The 22926-nt window shown below is 39.5% G+C and overlaps 1 protein-coding gene across 1 annotated transcript in view; it reads right to left on the bottom strand.

The window, feature by feature from the left end:
* Positions 1-6143, bottom strand: part of ADIPOR2 (adiponectin receptor 2) — a 35295-nt gene extending 29152 nt beyond the window's left edge. Inside the window, exons 1-2 of the mRNA XM_070756478.1 lie at positions 6052-6143; positions 1584-1815 (exon numbers count right to left, since the gene is read on the bottom strand). Of these exons, the coding sequence (XP_070612579.1) occupies positions 1584-1745 (162 nt within the window). The 5' untranslated portion in view covers positions 1746-1815; positions 6052-6143. The remainder of the gene's footprint in view (positions 1-1583; positions 1816-6051) is intronic.
* Between the last annotated feature and the right edge of the window lie 16783 nt (positions 6144-22926).

The following is a 22926-nucleotide window of genomic DNA, read 5'->3' as shown; positions in this document are numbered from 1 at the left end:
AAAAAGTAAAGGGAACACTTAAACAACAGAATATAACTCCAAGTAAATCAAACTTCTCTGAAATCAAGCTGTCCACTTAGGAAGCAACACTGATTGACAATCAATTTCAAATGTATATTTTATTTTATTTTATGTACGCTGAGAGCATATGCACCAAGACAAATTCCTTGTGTGTCCAATCACACTTGGCCAATAAAAATTCTATTCTATTTTATTCTATTTTGTTGTCAGCACATTCAACTTTGTACAGAACAAAGTATTCAGTGAGAATATTTCATACATTCAGATCTAGGATGTGTTATTTGAGTGTTCCCTTTATTTCTTTGAGCAGTGTATATTAAAATACCTGTTTTCCCCAAAATAAGTTATCCCCTGACAATAAGCCCAATCGGGCTTTTGAGTGCATGGGAATAAGGCCAAGCGCTTATTACAGGGTTCAAAAAATATATATAAGAAAGAGTCTTATTTTCAGGGAAACACAAAGGTGCTCTAGAACAGTGTTACCCAACCAGTGTGCCGCGGGACATGGTCAGGTGTGCAGCGAGCCCGGCCTGGCTGGAGCTTCCCTGGCGGTGACGGGAAGTGAACTTTTCGGGCTCGGTGGGAGGGCGCCGGCCACTGTTGTTTCTAAGCTGCGTGGGCGTGCGCCCGCACAGTCATTAGGGACCCCCCCCCACAGAAATTTTTGAAGTGGCGCAAAGCCACGCAGTCCTGAATCGCTCGCTTCTCCGGCCAGCAAAGTCGGCTGCCTTTGAAAAGCGCGCGTTTAAAAAGCACGCCGTTTTCCGAGGCAGCCGGCTTGCTGGCTGGAGAAGCGAGCGATCCGGGACTGCGTGGCTTTGCGCCGTGATGACAATGGTGCCGTGGTGGCCTCCAAGTGCCGCCCTTCGTGGCGCCCCACCACCCGTTCCTGCAGGTAGAAGTCGGGCGGGGGTACCGGGCGGTGGAGGCGGTGCGTGTCCGGGCGCTGAGCGCCATAGACACCTGGGAGGGCAAAGGGTTGGATGTGGCTGCTGCCTCTTAGGCGGAGGCGAAGGCAACGGCGGAGTTTGCGCTGGGGCCATGCAAGCCGCCCTCCACTCTCTCTCCGCTCTCTCTTTCTCTCTATGTTGCCGGCGTGGTGCACGAGAGAGAAAGAGAGAGAGAGAAAAAGGAGGGTTAGAGAGAAAGCAAGAGAGAAAGAGGAAGAGAGAAGGAAAGAGAGAGAGAGAAAGAGAGAGAGAAAGCAAGGGAGAGAGAAAGAAAGAATAAAAGAGATAGCAAGAGAGACAGAGAGAGAGAAAGAATGCAAGAGAGAGAAAGCGAGAAAGAAGGAGGGAAGGAGGGCGAGAGAAAGCAAAAAAGAGAGGAAGGAAGGAAGAAAGAGGGATGGAGAGAGAGGGAAAGAAAGAGATAGGGGAGAAATAGGGTGAAAGGGAGGAAGAGAGGGTTTTTTGGTCCAAACATTTTTAGCCCTCACCCCCGCTCACCCCCCCCCCTCAGTGTTCCCCAGGATTTTGTAATCATTAACTCAGGTAAACACATAATTGAAGTAAATCTGTCTTTTGTGTTCAAATTTCAGTACACCAATTATGGACGGTTACCTTTTCAGGTGATGCTGATGCTTCTACTAAGAGGGGTTCCTGCTCACTGGACTTGTCGCTATGATCATATTCTTCCCCAGCAGATTTGGGCATGTGTCCCTTCCTGAGCCGTATAACTGGCTCCAGAGTGCTTGCATTACCAAGATCTGTTGATTCGTTCATGAGATCAAGGCTCTTCCTGAAAAGAAGTTCTTATTTTCTCCAGCAAGAGGCGGCGATGAATTGGTTGGTTCTGAAAAACAAAGTTAACATGGTAAACATGTCACCCCCCAAAATTATGTAAACCTGCCTAGCATTTATTTTCTTCTTTTTATAGGTACCAAAGGTCCTAGCCATCACATGATACACATTTGGATGGAAAGAACTCTCTTTTCAGAAATCTTTAATGCATTAACAAAGCATCAATAAACATCCAGCGGATCACTAAAGAAAAAAAAGTTTGAATCTGCTATATTTCTTTGCCGCCACTGAATGCAGCGATTAATACATATAAACTGAAGCAGATTTAATTACAAACAAAATGTTTGTCATCAAGTAAGAACTGCTGTCATCTAGCTAAATAATGGATGTGTATGAAAGCAGGAATCCATTGGAACAAGTCAAACAGGGAGCCTCCAGCAGAGTGAATGGAATTAAAAATAAACCTAGTGAAGTGAGTTGGGATGAAGGTGAACTAAGAGAAGGCTAAAAATGCTAATTTTAGAGACCTGCATGGGAAGGACTGAAGAATAGAACTGAAATGAATGCTATATTATTGTCCAAGAAAAAGAAACTGTAAATGCTATAATAAGCACGTTGAAAGACTTTAAGGATAAACACAGTTAACTTAGGAAAAGAAATGTTAACATAGGAATGTGCTTTCCTTGCGGAGCATTCTGTGGAACTTGTATGACATATAAGTAAAGTGTGTCCTAAATTATTGGAAGAATATGGTTATTATATTCTCTCTCTATAAAATAGGGAAATGTAGCAAGAATAAATAAATAAGTAAACCTGCAGATGGGTTAATCTGTTAACTATATTTCTAAAAGTACTTGGCAGATTTTTTTTTTTAAGTTAAGCTTTTAATACATTTTTATAAAAATGAGTAACGGTATAAGGGAAATTGGGCCGGATTTTGGCCATAGTTGTAAAATGAATCACTAGAGTTGTTCAGTGAATCGTGTAATTATTAAGCAAATTCAACTCTTCCCATTCACTGTGCTTGTCGGAAGCCAGACAGGAAGGTCGGAATTGGTGATCATATTTCCCTGGAATGCTACAACTCTCAGTACACAACATGCCAGTTGCCAAAATTTTGATCGTGTCACTGGGAGGGATGATGCAATGGTCCTAATGGTGAGGACCAATCGTAAGCATAGTTCCCTCTAAGCTGAGCAGTGAGCAATCGCTCACTTAAAAATCATCATCAACTCAGAGTTTTCCAAACCTGCCCAGAAGCCGAGAGGGAAAGAGTGAGAGGAAAGGAGAGAGAGGGGAAGAGAGAGAAACAGATAGAAAAAAGAGAGGAAGGAAAAGAGAAAGAAAAAGAATGGGAGTAAGGAAGAGAGAAAGAAAATCAAAATCTAGTTTGAAACTAGCTCAACTATTTAAGTGGGATTTTGATATTGATAAGAGTTGCCCTATTATGAGCTCACTGTTATAGACACACAGTACAGTATTTTATTTTGAAATTCTCTGAGGCAAAACAGGGTGGGTTTTTTATTTGTTTGTTTGTTTGTTTGTTTGTTTGTTTATTTATTATTTCTGTGCCACCCAGTCCCAAAGGGACTACCGCTCAGACACTATACTTTTCCGCCCCCCCCCAAAAAAAAAATTAGAGGGAACACTGATCGTAAGTACCCTTGAAAGGTCACTAAATCAATGGTTATAAGTTGAGGATTGTCTATACATTTTACAAAATGTATATAAGGAAGTCATTCTTGCTTTAAGGCACCTGGCATAATTTTGATTGACAGGTAGAGGAGCTGACAGCCAGCAGAAGTTGGGAAGTGCAACACAGCAAGAACTACACAGTTTTTTTGCTCTTTAGCAAGTCACTGAAAGTGTTGAGAAAGTTTCTTGCCTATTTCTTGATTTAAAGAAAGTTTTTGATACTGTATGTTAGAATTATTAAGTGTTAAATGAGATTACATTTGTTTGCTGAATAAGATAAAGAAGCATGTTGGAAGTAGAGCATGCATGGGAAGAAATGGAATACTTAATGGCTCATCGGGGAGAAAAACAAGGTGTGTCATGGTCCTTTGGTTATTTTATGTATTTATAGATAAACATATAATATTTGTGGGCATGTTGGAAGTACGCTGTTTGGGGATGTGAATTTTATATGCTGGTGATGTTGTGTTGTTGACTAAGAATTCAAATTATTCAAAACAACCGTTAAATCTACTATAGTATCGGTCCCCAACCTTTTTGGCACCAGAGATCAAGTGCCAAACTACACATTAATGTTGAAATTCTTGCACATTATCCTAAACACAAGTGTTCTGTAGAAATTGAAGTTTTTTCTAGCTAAGCTGCAATGATACATTATTGATAAATTAGCTATTACAACGATAATCGTTTTATAAGCTCACAGTTCCTGTATCATAAACATATGAGGTTTTGCTATTTTTTATTAAATGCTTCAAAGTTGAACTAAATGGCTAACCACCTAATTATTTATAACAATATCTTCAACATTTAAATCTACTTTGAACCCCATGGGCCTGGGATTAAGAATGATTGAGTGTATGCCTGGGTTTTTGAGTTATTTTTGCTGTTTCTAGTGTTGTTGTATTTTATACTGTTTTTATAGTTGCGATTACTGCAAGCTGCCCAGAACCCTTCTGGAGTTGGGTGGCATATAAATATCAATCAATCAATCAATCAATAACTTAGCACGAGATCTGGGGCAGAGTCATAGGCAAGCTTTTTTTATGGGGTAAATATCACTTTGGCAAACATCACTTTAAAATGTCCTGTTATTCAACAACTCTCAGTTTGCAAATGATATAGATAGGGTCAGTTAAATGATAACACTGATTCTATCACAGAACTGCAAAAGGACAAAAAAAATTCCTTGGCCTACTGTATTTGAGTCAATTCCTATGAGGTCCAGACAATTTTCTTTGAATTGGTACAGGACTATTTCAGGATTAGCCCTGCTGCTTAGATCCAGAAATTATTGACTTAGATTTTCTGATTTTAAAAATGGGTGGAAACCAGCCAACTTTCAGTTCTACCGTAAGTGCAGCTGATATTTTTTGTAAATACTTTTTCTTGACTTTCTTTTAATAAATCCAAGAACAGGGAATATAATTCTGCAACAAATGTTCTTTCTTTCTTTCTTTCTTTCTTCTCCTCTCTTCCTTTCCTCCTTCCTTTGCTGTACTTTCTCCATTTTTCTGAGATGGAGAAAATCATTTTTCCAGCAGCCTTGAACTCTTTTACACAGTCTTATTTTTTTTTCATATTTTATTCCATATATACTGTTTGTATGAGATTTTTGTACAAAAATTCTGTTTTTATAACTCCAAAATAAGATGACTATATTCTGATCTCTCCTCTAAGCAGCGGACAAGAAGAAACAGGATATAGGATATTCCGAAAACCCATAAAGCTGAAATCCAATCATGTCTGAATACTCCAATCTCTCTCTATAAAAGCGAAATCCACTCACTCATCATGAAATCTCCAGAACAGTAAAGCCTACAAACTTGAAACTTAGCATGTACATTGCTCTTGGCTTCTAGCTGCTAGCTAAAAAAGAATGTTTCAAAATGACCACCAGATCATTAGTATTTCATATATAGTACAGTATATTGATATACAGTATATTAACACTGATAGATGTTCAGAATTAACACTGATTTAGATGTTCTACTCCCCCTCCCCACTTGAAAATAACTCTGTTCCAACTGTCACTTGCCTCACATTCTGTTACTTCAGTTCAAACTGGCATACATTTCACATAGGAGTAGTCTGGGGCTCCTTACAGTGCTAAATGTCGCTACCTCACCAAAATGTCTACGCTTTCCACCGATGGAACTGCTTCCAAACTCAAGGGGGCAGAAACTCACAAGGGAATGAGGTTCAATCACCCACCAACACTGAGCCGATTATGTACCGATTTTCTCCTGCATAGTATCCCAACCCCAAATCACTTCTTACACTGACCTCCTCAGTTCAGACAAATGCTGTTGCTTCTATTGTAACACCAATTAAAGGGGAAAAGGTGGAAAAGAAGTGATTAGGAAAACACAACTAACACTATATAAGTATTGTCAAAATCATCCCATAGTCAGAGAGGCTGTAAAAAAAGCATGCATTTAATAACCCCTACGTTAATCAGGCAGGTACAGCTAAATACAATGAAAAAATATCACAAATCATATCAATGCACTGGACTAATTAAGTATTTGTCTGGTTTTAAATATGAACCACAAATTGATTACTCCAGAGAGAAAAGGTTGTTGATTTCGGTTACCTTGTGCCTGGTGCCGTGTCCTGAAGTGGCAGAAAAAGACTCCCGGGATGTGCTGCAGTGGTGATAAAGTCCAGCTCCCTCTCCTTGATCCCTCCCCTGAACCCTTACACAGCCTTCTCACCCACCAGCATCCAATGGCAGCATCCACTTTCTTTCTGCTGCCCGGAAGTGCAACAGATGCTTCCAAATGAAGCCAGAGGTGAAGGAGGGAAATTTTATGCCAACATTCAAAGTGCAGGGGCAGGTCTACCACAGGATAGGAAGTATCATGGCAGAGCCTCAGCAGCAGCCTTCATTTCTCCAGATGTACTTTGTTGGTGATGAAGACAATGGAATTTACACAAGTGTTAATCCAGAACTGGTTAGCCAACTGCAGAGGTTGCTGCATGAACACAACAAATATATTCTGGAACTTAAGGCTGCTGTTGATTCTGTTCCTAAGGGTGACAAGGACTTCCAAGTAGTGATTAGCGCCAATAGGAAGCCTTCTGGAGAGCACTAAGGTTGTTTCAATGCCCCCACGACTATACAAGTGGCTGTTCTCATTGTCAGCCAGGATTTTGAAGAGAGAGTTATCATTCTCCACAGCAGAGGCAACAGGTTGTTATGAATTGCCACCCAATCACATAGTTTCATAGCGAAGCACAGGTACATATTACAAATGCTGAATCATCTTATGAAAGATAAGCAGAAGGGACAATAATAACAATACAAATATCAGATTTTTATAATCCAATTAAACACAAAGTTTTAAATATGCTCAGATGGATTGCTATTCCCTGACTAATCAAAATGAATCAAAAATTAAGAATACGGGAAAGTATGGAGCAGAACCCCAGATACGAGGGGCCTGGAAAACAATCTCTCTCCCCTTTGCCAACACCAACTAGAACTGGTCATTAAGCAAAAACAAAAATCGCCATAAAAGAATGGTTTCAATTGCCAGCACAGCTCCTAATACCCAACTCCCACAGCCAATCCAAAAGGAATCTGTGATCAGTAGTCTTGAAAGATACTGCAAGATAAAGAAGCATAAATATGGATGTCTCCCATCCATCGGGGGCCATATGAATCATCAACATGTGCCACCAAAGATGTCTCAATACTGAATCCTAGCCTGAAGCCCAAGGGAAAGATCTATGCCTCTACTTACGAACTTAATTCGTTCCGTGACCAGGTTCTTAAGTAGAAAAGTTTGTAAGAAGCAGCAATTTTTCCCATAGGAATCAATGTAAAAGCAAATAATGCATGTAATTGGGGAACCCACAGGGAGGGTGGAGGCCCTGTTTCCTCCCAGGAGATTCCTAGAGAGGCCCCATGGAGGCTTCCCCCTGCCTTTTCCGGCCCTGTTTCCTCCCAGGAGATTCCTAGAGAGGCCCCATGGAGGCTTCTCCCTGCCTTTTCCGGCCCTGTTTCCTCCCAGGAGATTCCTAGAGAGCCCCCACGGAGGCTTCTCCCTGCCTTTTCCGGCCCTGTTTCCTCCCAGGAGATTCCTAGAGAAGCCCCACGGAGGCTTCTCCCTGCCTTTTCCGGCCCTGTTTCCTCCCAGGAGATTCCTAGAGAAGCCCCACGGAGGCTTCTCCCTGCCTTTTCCGGCCCCGTTTCCTCCCAGGAGATTCCTAGAGAAGCCCCACGGAGGCTTCTCCCTGCCTTTTCCGGCCCTGTTTCCTCCCAGGAGATTCCTAGAGAAGCCCCACGGAGGCTTCTCCCTGCCTTTTCCGGTTACAGTTTCGGAGGCTCGGGTTTGTAAGTGGAAAATGGTTCTTGAGAAGAGGCAAAAAAATCTTGAACACCCGGTTCTTATCTAGAAAAGTTTGTAAGTAGAGGCATTTGTAGGTAGAGGTACCACTGTAATTGCATTGTACTGTACTAACAAAATTCATCCAGAAATCAGACAACTGTACACTCTAAAAACAAAAACAAACCCTTTAAGAGAAATTCCTGCTTGTCAGGAAATTGTTCACAATTCAAACACTACGTCAAAAATAAAGCTCTCTTCTGAAGCCTCCACTTCCTAAGCATATTGAGACGAATGCTTTCCGTAGCTGGTTTATGGACAGAGCACCACACATTTTATCTGCCAGGGGTCACTTTCAACATCACAAATCAATAAGAAAGTACATGCCTTTTGTTTTATCAAAAGGAAAGAAGTGAATTCAGTGTTTTGTTAACCAGAACATCAGCAACAGCAAAGTCTCCGGCAGGAAGAATCAATGTTCTTACTTACTGCTTTTTTCATACTCAAACATTGTATTAAACACAGCAGCCTGGCTTTCTAGCAGCAGGTTGCTCAGGCAGACAATGAAATATTTCAGTGCAAATACAAGCCAAGTCAGGCAGCAGTTATATTCCATGCTTGTCTCCCGCACAGAAAATGCATGTATAACATGGGTGACAAGGAAATAGTAAATGAAGTGGCAATATGGGCAAGAAATGGAAGTACAGGTGTTTTTGCTATCTTAAAGGGATCAGGATAGACGGAGCACTGTATATGCAGCCAAAATACTTGGCTTAGGTTGTGCCTTTTTGCAGCAACAATACGAACAACTCAATTTTGAACAATGCGGTTCTTATACCTCCTACCTATGGTTTTATGAAACAAAACAGAAGTCAAACTGAGAAACTGTTAAAATTCTAGGCCTGCCCTTAGGCATCAACTGACTGACTTTGGGCCACCCTCTGAGTCCAATTCAACTCACAAGGCGGTCGTTGTGTGGAAAATAGGAAACAGTTGTATTACTTATGGCAATGATCTTCTACTTTAAATCACTGCAATTCCTACTGTGTAGGGGTGCACCAGAAATAGAAGACATTGCACATGTGCTACTCAATTGTAAGCTATACTCCTCAGTAAGACCTCAGTATTTACAGCCCCTACTTGACAAAATCATACACTGGGACTGTAATAAACAATTATCATATTTTCTTCAGAGTACAAATATATATGTAGTTTCTAGAACCGCTAAGTTTATAGTCAGGGCTGTTCAGATGAGAATACGTTTTATAGAACATATTGGGGTGGCATGCAAAGGAGATGAACTCACTTAAGAATATGTTATATCAGTATCTTAGATTTGTTTAATATAATCCATTGCATGAGTTATATTCTCATGTTTTACTACTCAATTTTAGCATATTATACTGCATTTTAACTTATTATTCATTCAAATTCCCTCTATTTTAGCCAATTTTATTGTATTTTAACCAGTCACAGTTTTATGATGACCGATGTGGTCCTTTTCCTCGCTTTGATATGGTCGATTGACTAATCAAATAAAGTTGATATTGATATTGATACTGTGTAGGGTTTCCTGCCTATGCAAGGGGTTAGAGTAGAAGACCTCTAAGGTCCCTTCCAACTCTGCTATTCTATTCTACTAAATCTTGTCAAGAATCAACCTTTGTCTGGTAGAAGTTGAATGCCACTTTAGAGGAAAAGTGAGACATGCTTTTAATATTTTTATTACCGTAGTAGTATTGCTTCTCTTTATCTAGTCTTAGATAAAGGTAAATTTAGTTTTATCTAGTTTTAGATAGTGGAAGATTTCTATCTTATTACTCTCCATAAACTGGATTCTCATTCAACATAAATTGTTAATATTTAATTATATATAACCTCCTTGACCTTGAATACATGACTGAAAAGCAGCTGGGGAAATTTGTTGATGGCTTTAATAAAGCAATAGTGTCACCTCCACACAATACCAATAATGCTTGTTAACCATCAGTAATGTACAAGCCAGAGTCCAATACTGATTCTAATTCCAGACATAGATTGTGCTTTTCAATCACAGAAATACCTTATGCTATCCTTGAAAGTTTTTTTAAAAATCATAAATATATGTTTAAAAAAATAAAAGGATTATATCATTTTAAATGAAATGGAGCCTAGAAACTAGGAAGGAAAAGGGGGGACATGATCGAAACATTTAAATATATTAAAGGGTTAAATAAGGTCCAGGAGGGAAGCGTTTTTAATAGGAAAGTGAACACAAGAACAAGGGGACACAATCTGAAGTTAGTTGGGGGAAAGATCAAAAGCAACATGAGAAAATATTATTTTACTGAAAGAGTAGTAGATCCTTGGAACAAACTTCCAGCAGACGTGGTAGATAAATCCACAGTAACTGAATTTAAACATGCCTGGGATAAACATATATCCATCCTAAGATAAAATACAGAAAATAGTATAAGGGCAGACTAGATGGACCAGGAGGTCTTTTTCTGCCGTCAGACTTCTATGTTTCTATATTTCTAAACTAAGTCTTCTCAAATTTGATATTAGAAATGCCATAAGGGTGTACTTACTTCCCCTTTTAATAATAATTATAATGAGCTATAATATGGGAAGTAAGCTTCCTAGCTAATATTAAAAATGTTAAAAAACAAAACAATTTTGTTATCTCAGATTTCTAACAGACATAGATAACCAGTTCAACAACTCTTCTATTCTATGTGGTCACTATTAATCACCTACGTGTCATGTAAATTCAGATGGAATGCTATTAACACTACTTATTGAATAAAATGCAGTATAAAATATTAAGACAGTAAGGATTTTAAATTTAAAAATTAAATTGTCTTCAATAATTTGAACACAATTGTAATCAATTAGAATATAATATTCTGATTATTCATCAAATATATACCAAAACATTCACACATAAACTTGTATTGATGACCAAGCTATCTTTGCTTGCAAAATACCTTTTCAAGTTATGAAAACAATAAACGTCACGATAAAAAGATGACTAAAAATACTTCGCCTGCCTGTCTTCCTACATACTTCACAAGGCAATAATCCCATTTTAATTTAAATTATTATGGAAGGAAATGTCAGTCTTCACCGCAGGTAAATGCAGTAATTTGCATACTGGCATACCTAAATGCCCATAGCATCAAAACAGGACTCTCTAAATCAGGCTTCCTAATCCATATCCCATAATTCTGTGTTTTTGTTACAGTACATCTGTGTAATTACTGAATTAAAGTACTGTTATTAGCTTCATAGTAGTATTAGTGCTAATGACATATGGTCTGAGCCAATATAGGTGCCACTTATTTCAAACTTTAAATTTAACTAAGAATGCAGAAGACAGCTTCTGGAGAAGGGCGGCATAGAAATCTAATAAATAAATAAACTTCCCGTAATTATGCAGATATTTTTAGGGCCAGATTGTTAGGTTCCCTCTGCTTCAAGGACTTAGATAAAACCTAATCGATGGGACTGATTTCATTGAGATCCACTGAATTTACAGGTACCTGACAATTTTTATTAAGTAAAGCAAACCAGGAAAAGAAACTCTACATGAAAGGAATCAGGGCTGGTGTTTTCATGATGTTACATTCTACTGAAATGAATACAAAGGAGCACTGAAAACTCTAGATGCTTTTATGGGAGAATTCTGAGATAGATGCCTTTCAAAATGGTATTAAAATAAAGAAAAAAGATTTCCCCTGTTCCTCTCATTTCTGACTCTAGGGCAGCGATGGCTGAAGCGTGGAGGGGGAGCATGGAGGGTGGTGGTAGAGGGGTGTCACATGCGTGCATTCGAACAGGCACGCAATGGCCCGGTGGGCCCGGTATGCCCTTTTTTCACTCTTCCCAAGCTCCAGGGACTTTCCTGGAGAATGGGGAGGGTGAAAAAGGCCTCCTCCATCGCCTCCAGAGGCCCTTGGAAGACCAGAAACGCCCTTCCAGAGCCTCCACAAGTGTTGTACATACTCCTGGTCATTTGGAGGGTGATAAAGACCTTGAGGACTCTGATACAGATAGTGTTTATGAATTAGTGGTAGGCCCTGGGTTACAGGTATTAGAACAGGTGGGAGGCCAGCCACAGGATGTTGCTATGAGTCCAGAATCTAGTGAAGAAGAGACAGACATTCGCTGGGTTAATCCTCAATTCAGAAGGGTCCAAAAATGCAAGGAACGGGTGTTAGGAAAAAGATATTAAGGGGAGGAATGGGTTAAACACTGGAGTGATGTATGCGGTACATCCGGGGGCCAGTGGGGAAGAAGGGTGGAGTTTCAATGTTGTAGTTCTAAAATGAAACGTGTTTCAGTTTGGCTCCGGAGCGAGTAAGTTTATTCTGTGTTATATTACGGTCAGTCCTGCTGTTTTTGAATCATGCTGTAAATATATAAATCTTGGGAGATGGGAGGAGGCATGAAGGAATGTATGTGGAATGTAATTAAGAGAGAGAACGGGAGAAAGGAATGTGCCAGTCTGTATTGAATTTTGGAATACGGAAGTGAAGAGAATAAAAATGGAGTTTCTTTGTTTATGAAATACTGCATTCAGTAAACGTTATTTTTAATGACTAAAGTTCTACCAGAAACCGGAACACATAAGAGCCCTTTATTTCCTTCAAAATGGGCATAGTGGAGACTCTTGGGAGGAGTGGGTGGTGTGGCCAGCCAAAATTCAGCTGGCCAGCACGCACATGCGCACTGGAGCTGATCTATAGCAATAGCTCCTGTGACAGCATAAATGGCTCCGCATGTCACTTGTGGCCCCCATGCCATAGGTTCGCCATCACAACTCTAGGGGTGATGCTTATCTCCAGCCAGCGTTGTCCAAAGACATTTCCATGAGCTTGTGGCCAGCCTGCCTATATGCCGAGGCACGTGGACTGCTGTTACATTCCCACCACAGTGGTACTTATTTATCTACTCACATTTCCCATGATTTTGAACTGCTAAGTGGGCAAGTAACGGGAGTTCGCCCTGTTGTGCAGCACTCAAGGCTCAAAACTGGGCTGTCACCTTTTCAGTTGACAAGCAGCTCAACATCTTTAACCACTGAACCCATTGTACTCCTATTTTAAAATAGATAGGAGTATGAACTCTAGAGCAGTGTATCCCAACCTTGGCAACTTGAAGATATTTGGACTTCAACTCCCAGAGTTCCCCAGCCAGCAAATGCTGGCTGGGGAATTCTGGGAGTTGAAGTCCAAATATCTTCAAGTTGCCATGGTTGGGAAACACTGCTCTAGAGTATGGTATGTTCGTAATCTATTTTAAAATAGGAAAAGAAATAAGGTTCAGACTACAGGCATTATTTCATCCCATCCCATTTCATTCCTAAGCTGTGTACAACAAGCTAGGTATTCAAAGGCACTGGTAAAAACTTTTGAGGAGTACATATTTGCACAGTGGCCTCCCCGCCTAGCAAAACCACCATTATAACATGCTGGCTCAGTTTGTATAACATGGCACCATTGGGCGTTACTGAATTCTTACACAAATGAAGGCAAATGTACCTGTGTCCCAGGATAACGTTGCAAAATCCAGTCTGGGTCAGTCAAGAGTCCAAAAGCTTAGAAGACTCAACCTCTGGACACAGTGACCAAGCCCAATTGGATTCTGAATGATTACATTTTCTTGGTTTACACAATACACCCAGACGGCCATAAATTAACAAACAGGCTGGAATTGCAGAAAATATTATGCCATAAAAAGTAAGACGAAGTTGAAATCAATCAAATTTAGTACTTGGTGCAAATTCACAGAATATGAGAGTTTTAATTGATCTGATTAAATATATGATCCAGCCAGTGCCTTAATTGTAATGAATACCCTGCACCAAAAACACCCTATATTGTTAAGTTAAACCCAAAAAAGCACACATTTGCCTGGTGTCTGAAACACCATACAATTGCTTCTCGCCAGTTTTCTCAATTTTACAGGACAGCGGGCATGTAGAAACTTGTTAAAAGTGTTGGTGTGCCTTGGAAAATGCCTTGCCATGGATGGATGGTAAATTAATGAGGCTAAATGACAAGGAAATTGCCAAATAAAATTATATAAGACATGGCAACCCCACTCCAAAATTCAAACCTATTCCTTCAATATACAGTATATCAATGTCCTGTTCCAAAATTAGTTCTGCAGTACTTCAGAGATAAGCAACTGATTCTCGTGTTTTGAGAAAATTAACTACACCTCCCAGAATACATAGAAAGATTATGTTGGGAAACCCGGTGGGAATAAATCAGCACAACTCTGTTCTGCAGCCTTAATATAACAAACTGACATTGCTTGTCCCAAGTCCATGCAATGACAAAATCAAAATATACATGAGACTAAGTTAAAATAAATTACAATGCAATGTTTCATTCAAACTTTGAGGTAGCCAGGTAAAATAAAACAGATGATATGGAGGCCTGACATCTTCAAAGCAAGGAACTGAAGACATTGCATAAAACGAAGAAATAGTTAAAATGAATTTGGGGGGGGGGGGGGGGGCAGCAACAGAAGAACAAAGTTATAACAAAGAATGACTGAGTCATGTTAATTTAGTAGGACATTTATTGACAGTCAGCCAATATCGAATATCTAACAAATATCCATTTTCAACTAAATAACATGATGTCCCTTCCCTTAATTTTTAAAGACTGCAGCTATTTACACTGAAATATAAATGCGCTCTTAAAAATGAAGACAGCCAAACAAAGATGCACATTATTGAGCAAATGTTCTTTAAACAACCACTCAGCAATCTAATTTGTGAAGCTTATGCAATCAAAAAGTCAACAAATTTTTTTGTGAACTTTGCTCCTATATAAGGCTTCAATTTTGCTGCTGATAAAATGTTTTTCAACATTGCTCACTCGTGATCTTTCCATATCTATGTATACTAAAGTTACTGCTAAATAAGATCAGTAAGCAAAGGTTGTATTTTATGCAGCACTTTGAGAACACGGGTTATTTCATTTACTATCTCTCAAACAGAAGATACAAACAAACATATGTATAGTACACATTTCAACTGCATGATTGGATTATTATTATTATTATTATTATTATTTATTAGATTTGTATGCCACCCCTCTCCGCAGACTCGGGGCGGCGATAGATGTCCATAGATGAAGGGTGGCCTAGAAATCAATCAATCAATCAATCAATCTTTATCCCTAAATTATACAACCATGGAAATAGAACTAGTTTAGGATTTGGTATTTTGCTATTTAAATATCAAGAGATTATTATTATTATTTTATTATTTTATTTTATTTTATTTGTATGCCACCCCTCTCCAAAGACTTGGGGCGGCTCACAGGATACAATATAAAACAGTGAATACAAAACAAATCTAATTAATTAAAAAACTACATAAGCTAAAAACCCAGTATATTAAAATCAATCACACAATTCAATCGCAGCCATACATCACATTTATTGGCCAGGGGGTCTAGATCTTGCGCAAGCTTGGTGACATAAGTGGGTCTTGAGACTCTTGCGAAGGGCGAGGAGGGTGGGGGGAGTACAAATCGCTGGGGGAGCCGAATTCAGGGGGCCGCCCCCCCACAGTGAAGGTCCTTCTCCTCAGCCCCACCAAACGACATTGTCTAGTTGACGGGACCTGAGGAAGACCAAATCTGTGGGACCTAACTGGCCACTGAGATTCTAGTCTATTCTGAGATTTATTTATTTATTTTATTTATTAGATTTGTATGCCGCCCCTCTCTGTAGACTGTTATTATATTAAACAGCTCCTCATCCTATTTGAGTTTCTTCTACGTATCTGACCACTATCAACGTATAACATATGAGCAATCATGGCCAAGAACAATCTGTAGCATAGAGAGAGAAGAAGTATTATGATTCTAAATTAGAAATCCAATATAAGTACAGTAAAATTACTAGAAAATCCAATGACCCGTCAGAAAATTGTCCTTTAAAGCCAGGCCTAGTAGCTAAGAATTATGGCTAGTTTATTTCAGCACTGAACAAACCAAAAAGTAATCGGTGAAGCTGAAGTCTTTCCTATGTAATAGAAATAAAGTGGAGAAAGACTAGATTTTGCATTTATCAATAAGCAAGAGGCAATTTACCATCTGGAAAGATTGGAGAAAATTTTATTCAACTTGTTAACTCCACAGGTAGCAAAGTGTTTATTCTATGGCTCTTTTTGCAAGGAAAAAGTACATGGGTTTCAATGTGGCCACAGTTAACTTAATAAATAGCCAAATCAAATTCGTCCAACCTAAACAACTAGATAACAAATAATAAAAAGTTGCCTTAACTTTGAAACAAAGAGTTTACTTTATTGCTTGGTACAGTATGTGTATTTTGGCCTAGTTTATTCATAATGAATCCTTTCTAATATGTCATTAATTCAATTAACATTTTAAATTTTTCACTCTGCAGGTGTTTTTATAATCATTTTTAACATTATTCATAGAACAGGTGACCATCAACAATATTCTAATCAATTATGCAATGTCCCTATACAAAACAGTCTAACAGGGAAGCTTTTTGAAGACGACGCATGCATTATTTAACCTAGAATGTTCAGCTGTTGAGTACGCAAAACATGTGGAACGGAGTATTAAACAAATGTGTAGAAAGATGAGATACAAATCAGTGTTCCAATGAAGTATGTAAAGTGTACTAGGATATACCTTAATATGCAGTGTAATATGACTTAGACTTAGAATAACTTTATTGTCGCTTTGAATGTACGCTAACTGGCATTCATTAAAATGAAATTTCATTGCGTACATGTATACATATTACACAATATGTAAAGTATATCTCTGTTTACCTAGAACAGAGTCCCCAAGCTTGATAACTTTAAGACTTGAGGACTTCAACTCCCAGAACTCTCCAGCCGGCCAGCTATGGGAGTTGAAGTCCACGAGTCTTAAGATTGCCAAGTTTGAAGACCTCTGCCCTAGAATCTGTCTACAGCATATCTTGAACTAATACCCACTGTTTATAAACCGGTCGGAAGTGTTTTAGCTCAAATATGGCAGCTGGAAATTGTTATAAATGTTTCTCTGTTCAATTCCAAGAAGAAAAAGGGAATCAGACTAGAATCCTCTCTTTAGACATTTCACTTTTTATCTGGGTAGTTGTTTGATTTTCTTTAAGCATAGGAATATTCATTTATGTCTGTTCTTACCTACAATCATACAGTGTACAATACAGTGGTCCCTCGACTTGCGCGTTCTCGATTAGCGCGAAACGCTGCAACGCGGTTTTTCAAAAAATATTATTTAAAAAAATAAAATATTAAAAAATAAATTTTTTTTTATTCTGTTCCCTGAATGGAGACCGCCGGCCGCTCAATCGGGCCGGCAGGGAACAGAATGGAGCCTTCCGCGGCGGGGCTGGTAAGGGGGGGAGCCGAGGGGGGAGCCGAGCCCAGCCCCGTGGCATTCGCTTTCCTCCCGCCGGCAGCCGACTGATCGTGGGCTCCTTCGCAACCTCGGAGAGCTTCCTTTCATGCCCCGGAAGCTCTCCGAGGTTGCGAAGGAGCCCACAATCAGTCTCGGCTGCGGGTGGGAGGAAGGCGAATCCCCCGTGGGCTCCGTTACATCTTCCGCTGCCAGCCAGGCCATGCTGGCGGCAGCGGAACAATCGCTGGCTGTCAACTTTTCTTTTTAAAACTGGGCAGGAGCTGACTTGCCTCCCCAGTGCTAAAAAGAAAAGTTGACAGCCAGCGCTACGACTGACGGAATGCTGAGCCTCCCGGTGGAAGGCTGCCGCTTGGCCGGGGAGGCTCGGCCGAAAGGGGCTGGAGCGGCAGAGCCGAGCATGCCTTCCGCCCGGGAAGTCCTGCCCCTTCATCCCCACCCCTCGCCCCTGTGGCCGGCTCATCCAGGGGGGCGTGTGTGGACTGGCAAGCGGCAAGCGGGAAGACCAAGGGAAGGTTCCTTCAGCCGCCCAACACCTGATCCGCTCCGCAGCGCGGCAGCAGCGAGGAGCCGAAGATGGGGTTTCCCCTTTGCCTTTACCCCATCTTCGGCTCCTCGCTGCTTCCGCGCTGCGGAGCAGATCAGCTGTTGGGCGGCTGAAGGAATCTTCCCTTGGTCTTCCCCGCCGCCCACACGCAAACTCCACCATCTGCGCATGTGCGGCCATGAAAAAAATGGCGCACATGCGCAGATGGTGGTTTTACTTCCGCATCCAATATAACGCGGAAATCGGTTAGCGCGGGAGGTCTTGGAACGTAACCCCCGCGCTAACCGAGAGATCACTGTATATATATATCCCCTTAGTTAGAATGATGTTTTTCCAAAACAAAATAATCACTTGGCTTAATGGCATAGGTAAGAACATAGCAAAATAGTATACATGTACTACCAGCAGCAAGAAATTCTTTCTCAGCTCCTTGAAGAAAGACAAGGTATAATTTAATGAAATATAGCATAAAACCTAGATTACTGGTTATAATTAAAAACTTCTAACATAGTACCTCAAAGCTAACATGAATTGTTTTCCAGATCTTCTAATTTAAAAGCCATGGTCTAGAGCCAAGTAACTCCAAATTGCACAGAAGCACTGTTTACAAGCCAGCATATTGAATATTTCTATTATATTGGAAATGTGGGTGTGCATTTAAAAATACTAAACAGCTAGTTTAGGGTAGTGGCACCTGGCTAGCAACTGGGAGACCATGAATTCTAGTTCCAACCAGGTGGCCTTGAGACCAGTCACTTTCTCTCAGGCATAGAAAGAAGAAAGGAATGGTCAACCATTTCTGAAAACGTTGCTAACAACACCGCAGAGACTTGTCCAGGCAGTTTACCAGTAATCAAAGTCACACAAACTCCTATAGTGTGCGTCTGTATCCTCCCTTCCTGTTTTGTCCTTTAACATTTTTCTTTTCATTTCCCCAACGATAGAAAAACAGAATCTGGTCAAGTGAAAACATCTAAATCACTCCTTCCAAGGTTTCCATCAGTTTCAGTCAAAATTAGCTTACATAGGATTATGCTGTAAAAAAAAAAAAGTTATGGAGCGGATACACTTCCCAGTCCTGACCTACTTCCACTGAAACTGGTGGAACATTCAAAGGTTCTTTGATGTCTACCATATTCAGTGATGTTGTTTAATAGCAATTACCATCTTCTTTCTTATCAGTTCTTAGTGGTTTTGATGGAAACCACTAAGTGGGGCTTACTGCTCCAAAAGTGCAAAATTACCATAATTGCACTGAAGGATCAGCCCGGTTGAGAGTCATCATGTAAGTTATGTCTCTAAAAAAAGTAGTATTTTAAATTTGGGAGTAAATGCATACAATTATATACTACCAAGTCAATTTCAACTCCTATCAAACTCATAGATTTTTCTCCATGATAAAGATGGATAGCTAATATTTACAAGTGTTACACATATTGATAAGTTTTTCAGTCTCGGGCAAATGATTAAACAAGTGCTGATATCAAACCTGGCTCATAACTCAATTCACTATTAAGCCAAGTAAAAATGTTTAATTTTAATATTTACCAGTCCTTGCACAAAATATTTCAGCTGATTATTCAAATCATCCATATTACTCCTTGTCTTTTGGCACTAAAGTTATCTGAAATGTACCAAAGTACACCCCTTGCACTGCAAATCCACGAACGCTTTAATCCCCAAGGCCCAAATGCTTGCAAGTTTCAAATTAGCCTAAGTGGGTTTCATGCAAGGTTGCTCTTCTAAACTTATTGAAGCCGGCCATTTTCCCAGGCAGTAATTTCATCCAAGACTGTAAAGTTTGTCACAAATATAACTACAGTGATACCTCATCTTACAAACGTCTCGTCATACAAACTTTTCGAGATACAAACCCGGGGTTTAAGATTTTTTTGCCTCTTCTTACAAACTATTTTCACCTTACAAACCCACAGCCGCCGCTGGGATGCCCCCCCTCCAGACTTCCGTTGCCAGCGAAGCACCCATTGTTGCGCTGCTGGGATTCCCCTGAGGCTCCCCTCCATGGGAAACCCCACCTCCAGACTTCCGTGTTTTTGTGATGCTGCAGGGGAATCCCAGCAGGGAATCCCAGCAGTGCAAAAATGGGCGCTTCGCTAGCAACAGAAGTCCGGAGGTGGGGTTTCCCAGCGAGGGGAACCTCAGTGAAATCGCAGCATCGTAAAAACACAGAGGTCCAGAGGTGGGGTTTCGAGGCAAAAGGGGTGAATTTTGGGCTTGTACGCATTAATTGCTTTTCCATTGATTCCTATGGGAAACATTGTTTCGTCTTACAAACCTTTTACCTTAAGAACCTTGTCCTGGAACCAATTAAGTTTGTAAGACAAGGTATCGCTGTAGTTGCTGTTTTATTATTATTATTATTATTATTATTATTATTATTATTATTATTATTAATTAGATTTGTATGCCGCCCCTCTCCGGAGACCCGGAGCGGCTCACAACAACAAAAGGCTGTCATACTACCCAAACCAGAATGAATCACAAAATCTCTCATACTCTCATCTGCAGTAATACGTATTACATTTTACAGTAATACATATTACAGTAATATATATTACGTTGTAAAGGTGCTTTTTCAGGAAGCAACAAGACTTCCTTGCTGAATAAACTTTTGGGATGAGAAGTGAAACATCTTCAAAAGAAAAAACCAAGAAAGTCCAGTTGCCTCCCAAAAAAGCACCTTTGGGATAACCATGACCTAGATTGACTGAGAATCTCTACAATTACATTTTATGTTTAATATCCAATCCTGCAAACCTACCAGAAAACTATTATGGCCTTTATAATAGTGGCCTTTATGGCCTAAAGAAATATTATTATTAATTCGATTTCTATGCCACCCTTCTCCTGAGACTCAGGGCAGCTTAAAACAAGCAATATAAACATATATAAATATGTTTATATCTCCCCCTGGAGATTCGAACTGCCTCCACCCTCCTCGCCTTCCGTAAGACTCTGAAGACCCATTTATATCGCCAGGCGTGGGGAGACTAATGCGCCCCCTTCTGACTAGTAAGCCTTGAGTATGGTATGATTGTGTAATATTGATTGTTTTTAATGATAGTGGGGTTTTAATTTTAGTTTTAACTATTAGATTTGTATTATGTTGTTATTGTTGTTGTGAGCCACCCCGAGTCCTCGGAAAGGGGCAGCATAAAAATCTAATAAATCATTATTAATTAATATTATTATTAAATATATAAATATATTATACAATACAGTATAAATATAATATAAATAAATATAAGGGGAAATATAAGTAAACTGTTGATTCTCCCATTTTTATTATTAGCTTCCAACTCATTAACTTCCAATTCCCTCCGACCCCCTGACCACCAGTGTCCTGGACATAAATTATTTTAACTCCTACCCTCAAAAAGAGGCTATGAAGCACTGCGCACCAGAACAACTGGACACAAGAACCGTTTTTTCCTGAATGCCATCGCTCTGTTAAACAAATCATTCCCTCACCACTGTCAAACTATTCACTAAAGCTGCAATACTATTACTATTAGTATTCTCATCGTTCCTATCACCCAACTTCTCCCACTTATGACTGTATGAAGGTTACTTATTGCTTGTATCCTTATGATTTATATTGTTTTCTGATTGCTTATTTTACCCCTGTGACAATCATTAAGTGCTGTACCTCATGATTCTTGACAAATGTATCTTTCCTTTTATGTCTACTGAGAGCAAATGCACCAGACAAATTCCTTGTGTGTCCAATCACACATGGCCAATAAAAGAATTCTAACCTTCTAATTCTAATTATTAATAAAAATATTACCAATGTTATCTAGAAATTGCAGGGAACTTAGCAGAATCAGCATGCTAGGGATATAGAGATAGATAGATAGATAGATAGATAGATAGATAGATAGATAGATAGATAGATAGATAGATAGATAGATAGATAGATAGATAGATAGATAAGATAACCGGTACTTCATGCGCACATCCATGAAGTTTCCTTGACGTTCTTCATCATTGCTTATTGTAGGAGTTTCCAGTAGCTTTCTATCTCAACCTTGAATCTCTATTCTATTCTATTCTATTCCAAGGGACAGGCCTGAGTGGGTACACAAATCTGCCACCCCATAAGTAAACTGACAGAGCCTCTTTGAGAAGGAAGGCAAGTTATTCTCTACTGCACTTGAACAGCAAACTCCCACTAAATAAATACAGCTACTCATTTTTGCAAGGGAGGAACCTTCCGTTTTTGGTTTGCGTTTTGTCTTTTTTAACTTGCCATTTCTCATGTTGGAAGCACCGGGTTGGGTTAGATGACCTCCAAGGTCCCTTCCAACTCTTGTTACTATTATGTCAACACTAAGCATTGGTGGCTGAATATTTGGCTAGAAGAAGACTCTGAGGACCTCAGAGCACGGTGTGTGTATATATGAATCTGATGAATGTGTATGTCTGTGTATGGGGTTTTAAAACTTTTAGTAATCTATATCAGTCTCTTAAAGTAAATTAGATTTCTTTTTATGTACTGTATTGTTGTATTTATTTTATTTATTTATTATTTAGATTTGTATGATATGATATTGTACGCTGCCCTGTGTCGCTGTGAGAAGGGCGGTATAGAAATCTAAATAATAATAATAATAATAATAATAATAATAATAATAATAATAATAATAATGGGGCATGATCAAACATTTAAATATGTTAAAGGGTTAAAAAAGATTCAGGTGGGAAGTGTTTTTAATAGAAAAGTGAACACAAGAACAAGGGGACACAATCTTTGGTTAGTTGGGGGAAAGATCAGAAGCAACATGAGAAAATATTCTTTTACTGAAAGAGTAGTAGATGCTTGGAACAAACTTCCAGCAGACATGGTTGGTAAATCCACAGTTACTGAATTTAAACATGCCTGAGATAAACATATATCCATCCTAAGATAAAATACAGGGAATAGTATAAGGGCAGACTAGATGGACCAGGAGGTCTTTTTCTGCCATCAATCTTCTAATGTTTCTTGGTTTAATAATAATGATAATAATTGATGATAATAATGATGATAATAATAATATATTACACACATACATACACATATAATACATCTATCCTAGTCTCCCTTAATTTTTTCAACTTCAGCAAAAACATGTGACATATACAGTATACATATATATACACACACACGGTGCCACATT

The sequence above is a fragment of the Erythrolamprus reginae genome, chromosome 6 (assembly GCF_031021105.1).
Source record: "Erythrolamprus reginae isolate rEryReg1 chromosome 6, rEryReg1.hap1, whole genome shotgun sequence".
Classification (NCBI taxonomy): domain Eukaryota; kingdom Metazoa; phylum Chordata; class Lepidosauria; order Squamata; family Dipsadidae; genus Erythrolamprus; species Erythrolamprus reginae.
This window is presented reverse-complemented; position numbering and strand designations above follow the sequence as displayed.